Raw genomic sequence first — 8,118 nt, 5'->3', positions numbered from 1 at the left:
ATGCTCTTTTTTTTAATTACTAAATTAAGAAAGTTAAACAGTTTTAAAATGTAAACTTTCAAATAAACCATAACAAAATGTAATTAAGACTTTAAAATTTGCAACTCAGTATTAAAAACTCAATAGAAATAGAAAGGAATTTTTTTTTGGTTAAACGTAAGTAATTCAAGGCTGGTACAGACAACTGAAAAGGTAATACTTTGTTCTGTGCATCCCCCATGAAATGTAAAGAAGTGCATAGTAATTCCACTGGAGAACTTGCAGACATAGAGAAAGTAATTTCATTAGCAGTACAGGACATTGAACACACTTATTTTACAATGGAAAAATGTTACACATAAAACAGAAAAATCCTAGTTGCGTGACTAACAGTTTAGCAGGTGGACATGGCTAAAATGCTGTGATTTTAAGACCATCTGAATGTGGTTACACTGTTTAATAAATCTTTTCGAAACATTTCAGTATACATGTTTTGATACAAGAAGTCCTTGCAGTTTCAATTTTCCAGTTCAAACGGTGATGGTGTAGTTTTCTTGCTTTAAATATGTTCGTTTTAATTTCAAGAACAAATCATCACACACTTGTCAAACATTGGAAACATTACTGTAAATACAGCACATGATTCCTGAAAGAGCAAAGTTACAACCATCTACAGGTACATAATCATAAACAAAAAGTGCAATCCAATTTAAAAAAATCATGCTTGGCAAAAGCCAAAAATTAGATCACTGGCTTTCAGAATCCCAGTGTTTTCATGTCTGCAGTAAAATTATCACTTTCTGGGTACTGCTGCAGCAGGGTTCATTCAATTCCAAATGAGTTTCCTCTGCAATAGCACCCATATACTGTATGTACAGGTATGTATATATATTATATATATTTTATATATAAAAAAGCAAAAAACCAAACACCTGTCCTGATTTTTTTTTTATTTGTTAAAACATGAAAAAAAATGTTTTAGACAAAGAGGCCACTTCTGGAAAATAATACTTTTAGTTGAATCAGGAGAAGACTAGTTAAAATCACATAGGTTTTGCGTTTTAAAAAAAGGAAAGCACTAGGATCAGTTATTGGCACTGAGTTACTATTTACAATGAACAGAGGTTTTGCAGTTTACATAACATCAATACAATGCAGTTTTGGAGTCTTTGATTAAGAAAAAACAAGTGTTTTTCTCCTTTTCATCCAGGACATTCAGATTACTAGGACAAGGGGTCATAGGCGAGGGCTGCGGAAGTTCCCAGCTTCAGCCCCTCCTGTGCACGGCGGTGCTGGAAGATGCTGCACTCTGGAGAAGCCGATCACGGAGTTGGAAGCTGAAGGACAGGTGGGGCAGGGCTGAGAAACACCTGGTAATTCATGACAGTGTCTGGAGGCCAGGGATTTACAGGTTGTCGCCAGGCTGGTACTGGGGTTCTGTTGCAGTGAAGTAGTCTTCAAGGAAACCCTGCAAATATTCGAAAGTTGGACGCTCCTCTGGGTCTTTTTTCCAGCAGTGGATCATAAGCTCGTGCAAGGAGATGGGACAGTCCTGAGGACATGGCATCCGATAACCACGTTCTACTTGCTCCAAGACTTCACGGTTATTCATGCCTGTAAAGGGCAGACAAACCCACACTGGTAAATTACAGGAAAATTAGCCTGAGTATAACTGTATCTACAATACGTACAGTTTTCTCATTCGTACTCATTTCTTTTGGTTCCGACAAGTGAAACAAAACCACCCCAGGGTCCTGTTGCAGCTCTTCATCTACTGCAAGGCAACCTGGATTATCTTCTTTCTCAGTAGAGGGTTTTAGGATCCAGTTGTGAGTAAAGCGCTGCTCCCATGGTTACCCTCTTGGCTTACTCACAACGGGCAGGATTTGGCCCTTTCTCTCTCCAACAAGAGTAGCCGTGAAATGTATTACGTGAAGTGGTTAAGGAAAATAGATGCATCACAACAAATACTATTCAAAATTCTAGAAATTAAGATGAATTCTTGAAACCCTCATACTGAGCGTGGGCCTTTCTTGAAGTGCTCTGGGAGAGCTGCAGAGACTTCAAGACAAACTCTGCTACTCTGGGCTACCAGGGATGTCCAGCAGCATTACCTTCAGCGCCAGTTCAGAAGCTTACTGCTGCTGCCGATCTGCACTCCCTCCATCTGTGCTGGTTGGTATAGTTTCTACCACATTCCACTGTTCCATCCCAACCCAGAAGAGAACAAAGTTGCTCAGAAGACAAGTCAAACGCCAAGCAAAACAGCTCCACTGCAGAACTATAGCGCGCTCTCAAAAAAGGTAAAAAGTTGTATTACCATCATGCTTGTCTCTCAGAGGCAAGCCAGGCCCTTTGCTACCTTGTCTTTTCCATGCAACCCCTTCAACCCTCGATTGCTCTGCTGAAGTGCTTTTCACCATACATTCATTGCAGTCAACCTCAGCTTTAGTTTAAATATCTCTTCCAGTAATTTCTTTGGCTTTTTAACAATACCAAAGGTAAGACTGGCGCCACAGGCATGCAGAGATCTCAGAGAAAGCGTGCACCCTGACTGCAAGCTTTGTGGCTTGCCAGTTGGCAAGCTCTGCCCCAGTCCTCTGCTGAAAAATACCTGCAGGCTTCACTCCCCTGACTTAGTGGGTCCTGCCAAGCAGCTCTGCAGGAGAACTGGTAGGGACCCTTAAGTTCCTCCAGGACCAAATCTAGAAACCAGCACCTTGCTGTTGCTCTTTCTGTTAGCTTATCCTCCCCCTGGCTTCCATGACACCACCCTTCCCTGGGTCTCCTCCACTCTGTTCTTTCAGGGTGTCCTCTTGAAGAATTTTCTTGTCCCACCTTCAGGGCCCAGAGGATTGTCTCTACCTTGTATTTTTGGTAAACTTATTCGTGAGAAATAATTCAACCACCTTCTTCAATACAGAGTCATTTGTCTACTCTACACCTTGACTAGTGGGAATAATATCCTTACACTGCATAGCATTTAGGCTGGTAACTTAGCTGTATCCTTGGATTTGGTCTTTACTCTGTGTCCTCACATCCTGGCTGTGTTTAATTCTTAAAGATGTTTTGAAAGAAGCATCTGCAAAGTACATCCTTTCCTGACCATCCACATCTAGATTCTCATCTCATGTTAGGATTACAAAACACCTTTTCCTCTTATCTTGACAGGTAATTTTCTCCTGCTGATATCCATTTGCAGTGTCTCTGCAAGGATCATTTTCCTAGTCTGTAACCACCTCTTGCATGGTCTTGCCACTTGCTCCATGTTGCTTACTATGTAAAATACCAGCTGCTTGTCTTCGCTTTCAAAGCCTCTCACAGGCTGCCCCACTGGCATTTAGGTTGTCATTTCGCCATGTCCTGGTTCATTCACAGTTCTGGTTAGCTTACTGCAGCACCTTCGATTTTCAAACAAGCACTGATGTGCTGTTTCTTATGCTGCCTGTTGCTCACGGAGGAACCTCCCCAGAAAACTGCCTCATCCTCCTACAAACCTCTCCCTGTAGCAGCGATAACTGCAAAAAGAAAGGTTAGATTACTGATTTACAGTATTTCCTAACCTGCAGACCAACACTTTAGCACTGGTTTCTTGTGTTTGATTTATCACCTGCATCCACCCACTGTATTTTTGGTGTTAGATGTTTATGAGCAGGAGCAAACACTTTGTATGGCACCTAAAGTGGTCCATGGTTAGGACTCCACAGAATGATGACAATAGAGTAATAAGGGTCCCCTGCAGATATCGGAATCTGCACAGAGTTAAGGTTCTCCTGTATTATTGACTCCAAACTGTTAGGTCACACGGGCTCACAACAAACCAGAAGAGCTTGGCACACACTGAAAAATCTTTGGGTGTTCCTCATTATCCAACAAGAACATTTTTAAACATATTTTACTTTTTATGAAATTACAAAACAACGCTTATGGTCTGTTAGTCATCACCAACCCAAAGGCAGCATCAACCCAAACCTTCTGGCCTTGCTGTTTTCAGGAAGCTACAAGAAAAAAAAGTGGGCATTTTTCTCACATTGTGTTCTCAATATTAGTTTGTTTAATTTGTCTTTTGAACAAAAATCTGCACCCTTTTTTCATATCCTTGTCTTTGGATCAGCTGAATTACCTCATGTTTTGGGGTAAGAACTTCTGCTGTGCTTTGTTTCCCTTACATATTAAAGGCTATGAAAATAAGTGTTACCAGTAACTCATCTGTTGTATATACCTAAACCACAAGCAAACTTCATTCTTTGTTTTTATTTTGGCAGTACCCCTTTAAGTACAACATGGGTGGAAGCAACAGCAGCACAAAAGCTCCTTCCCAACTGATTTGTTATTCTAAGATATCAAATGTTTGGTATTTTTATCCAGTGCATTACTCAGTGCTGCAAAGCACACTCTGAAACTTGATAACGAACTGTATGCTGGAAGAAAAACCCTGAGGAGAGAGAGGGGGGAGGAAAAACATAAACAGCTCTTCATTTCCCTTTTTTAAAATAAAAAGATAGAAAAAAGAACATAAAAGAGACATTGCTGTCTGAACTCATAGTCATTTTTTGTCCCTGGAAAGTCAGTCAAGCCAGGTTTTCTCATGACAATAGAATCCAGGAAAATGCCCTTCTTTTCCTTTCTCCTTTCCCCTCCCTCCCAGTAAAACCCAGATACGAAACTAAACCCAGTAATCCTCATGTTCCGTACTGGAATTCACACATCCAGCAAGGCCTGCAGCACCTAGGATTTGCCAAAGAAATTATGTTGGTTTTGACATGTGCTGCTAATTTAAAAAAGGAGTTTAAACCAAATGTTTTTCAAAATTGACTGGATTATTAGTCGGACTCATAAAAAAAGCAGTGTTTCAGGTATACTTTTTACCTCTTAAAAGGCCTAGTTATGTTTACAAACCTATTATCTAGATTTGCTTATGTTATCCTACAGGTTTTAGTGTTTCTCTTTTGATAGCAGGAGCCTGTTGTACCTGCACTTCTAACACCACAGACAGAATATTTGAGCAGTCTGTACAGCTCCTCTCTCCTAATGACTACCCGAGAGTTTCAACTCTTTTAGTAAATAATAAATGAAATTCTGCTTGCAGTATGCTTCTAGACCCCTTAAAAGTTTATCCTAAAATCCTTAAATCTGTGGAATAAAATACTCAGCAATATTCTTCTGCAGACTACAGCTATTTCACCTGCTTGAAAAATCAGTTTGTGCTCATGATGTTTCTAGAATTACCATTTGGAGCAAGAAGGAAACATTCAATTTCCAAAAGATGGCTTTTCCATTAGCTTTTTATTCCCTGAGAAGACCAAAAATGAAATAACCTCCCACCATCCAGCTTTATTAGTGAAACCTCCAATAATCTTAGGATACCATAGGATATGGCTACTTTAATGCTCAATACAATAAAAATCTACTGCCCATATTGACTGGGGACAGAAATGCAATGCTGCTTGACTTTTCCTAGAAAAGCTGCAGTAGTAAGAGTTACTGTGACATAAAAGAGGATGTAAAGTTTCCAGTTGTGGCTAAAGAAAACACTGGAAAGTGCCTTGGAGTGCTCTGGGGAGCTTGATTAGACGGAGCACAGCAGATGTGCAAATAGCACAGATCTGGACAATGCTGCTCTTCCAGAAGACAGGAAACATTACTGTAACTAGGCAGCATCCCTGCATCCAAAGCTAATAAGCTATATAGATTACTCTGGGCAATGTGAAGTCCAGTGAGGACAGTGATGGTTTTAAGCCACTTTATTCTTGCTTTCTTCTGTTGGACTGAGAATTATGCTCCTTCAAGACCCACTGCATACTTTCAGACCAATGATAAAGTTAATACAGACAGAAATGCTTAAAGTAGGACTCTTAAAACAACAGCTCAGCTGCTGTCTATCCCCAGAAATGCTGTATTTTAGATTCTCCAAGAACCCAGAGCTGTTCCTCTGCTCATGTTCAAAGGTTCCTCAGACGTGGACATGTTGGCCCTACTCCGTAAAACCGTGTAGTCCTCCAGAGGGGCTGCATCACCTTGGCGCTCAGAGCATGCTCTCAAAAGAGAGAAGTACAATGGAGACAGGTTGATTTTTGGCTTTTGTTCAGTTTGATCTAGAAGGAAAATTTCCATGAACACTCCCAAAGCCAAGCCAGAGGTGAGGGCACAGGGATGGGATATGGGGCTTAGGCAAGATTATTCCATATGCAAGCACGATAGTGCCCTGAAGGGAACAGGAAAACTGGAGGAAGACAACCTTTGAAGCATAATGCTGTTCTTACTGAGTGCAATACGAACCTAGTTATTTCTGCGCAAAAGTAGTAACAAGTTTTAAAAATCTGGAAGTCATGCCACTTCATTTAGAAATTAAGGCCTGAAAACCCCCAACAACTCCTCATCCTCAAAACACCCACAAAGCTAGGCTATCAATATCTGTTGGGGTTTTTTTTGTTTGTTTTGGTTTTGCTTTTATTTTTTAAATTAAGTTGTTATTTGCTTGGTATAAGAGATGCAACTTGGAGCCGCAGCATTTGTGAGTGGAGCTTTCCTGCTTACAAAGCAAGCCACCTGACCTTATCTGTGCTGTGTGCTGAGTCTCTCTCAACTCTCAACAACTCCTTATCTACCATCCGTGATGATGGCACACACACATATGCCAGCTCACTGACATGTACTCAGCCCCAGCCTTGGGCAGCGTACCATGCGCTTGCTCCCTGGCACTTGTGGCCCAGCTTCCCCCAGGGATGAGGAAGCTGAACACAACTCTCCAGGGACTGCAGAGCTGCTTGGAGCCCAAACTTAAGGACCTGCCTGGCCAGAGGCAGCAATGTGGATAGCACTGTGGTGGCTGTCACACTAAACGTAAAATGTAAATGCTCTTGATATGACAAGTGCAGCAGAAAGCAGAAGGGGCAAGTTCAGAGGTGCTTGTTTAGTGCAGCTGAGATTTTTGCCTATCCTAAAGGCAACACATTAAAACCCCTCTGACTACTGTGAGAGAAATGCAGCCTCCTACTCTTAAACACCATTAAAAACCCACAAAACTAAGATCCAAAGGGAGTTTGTGAAAGGGGAAAGAAACAGACACTGAAAAAGGTCAACTAAGCAGACTATTTTTTAAATTTGGCTCCTCTTCTGCCCATATCTAGTTTTTATTTCCCCACTGTAATAGTGGAAATAAATGCCCAGAAAGACTGTGAAAGTTGCTTATTTCAATCTGCTGCCTTGTTAAAAGAATGGGAAAGCATTAGGGAAGGCTAGGAAAAGCACTAATAAATTAATTATCATAGCAGTCCATTACATCCATTGATAGACAGACAGGTTTGGTTGAAGGATAAAGATGAGGACACCTGTCAACAAGTCAGTCTTTCTTGTGGGAACTATAGGGTCAGGGGCAAGGCTTGATTATGAACTCTAGCCTGGTCATCATCTCTGCCAGCAAATCTTTAGTGCTCACATGCCCTGCCACTGCTGCAGCATCTCTTCCACAATGGGGCATCAGGACAGGAACTGCTTCAAATCTGGGGCACAATGAATGCCAAGTCTTGTTCCCCACAGTCTCTTCTCCTCCTATATATTGCCTGCCGCCTTCTCTCCTCGTCGTTGTGCTTCTCCCTCCTTCTGCACAAGCTTAAAACAATGCCTGGTTCTCCAAGGCACGAGGTACAGTGCCCTGCGGGCATGGTTACCACCACAGGACTGGGGTGCGTGCTATAAATAACCTCTTCAGGCACTAAGATCTTGTCAAGCAAGAGAGCAATCCCTTTGTCTGAGGGCCTCTCCCTGCTCCCCCCTGGCCTGCTACAAGCTGTAAGCAGGAACATCAGGACAACATGCCCACAACTATTTCAGAAACTGGGTGTTACAGCAGAGTGACAGCTCCATGACCCTCTTTGTTTCAAGGCTGACCCTTCCCAGAGCTTGCAAATCCACATGCCTTGGGTGCCAAAGTGGTTGGCAGTGCCTATAAACTGCATTCTCTCACCTATAGGTTGTCTACTTGGGTGAGGAGGGCTGAGTCTTGCCTCTCAGGGTGGTTGAACTCCCATCTTTTCCTCCTCGCACAAGCCATGCCATGATGGCAGGAAAAGCCCTGTGGGTGCATCTGAACCCTACTCCCTGACCTAGACAGGGACCTGAATTCATGAAGCTTTATCC

The 8,118-nt window shown here is 42.0% G+C and overlaps 1 protein-coding gene across 1 annotated transcript in view; it reads right to left on the bottom strand.

The window, feature by feature from the left end:
* Positions 1-914: 914 nt before the first annotated feature.
* The window catches only part of FYN (FYN proto-oncogene, Src family tyrosine kinase), an 86,089-nt gene continuing 78,885 nt past the window's right edge, over positions 915-8,118 (bottom strand). Inside the window, exon 13 of the mRNA XM_075708113.1 lies at positions 915-1,593. Within this exon, the coding sequence (XP_075564228.1) occupies positions 1,385-1,593 (209 nt within the window). The 3' untranslated portion in view covers positions 915-1,384. The remainder of the gene's footprint in view (positions 1,594-8,118) is intronic.

The sequence above is a fragment of the Pelecanus crispus genome, chromosome 3 (assembly GCF_030463565.1).
Source record: "Pelecanus crispus isolate bPelCri1 chromosome 3, bPelCri1.pri, whole genome shotgun sequence".
NCBI classification, from domain to species: Eukaryota; Metazoa; Chordata; class Aves; order Pelecaniformes; family Pelecanidae; genus Pelecanus; species Pelecanus crispus.
The sequence above is the reverse complement of the archived record's forward strand: the minus strand, read 5'-3'. Positions and strand labels throughout refer to the sequence as shown.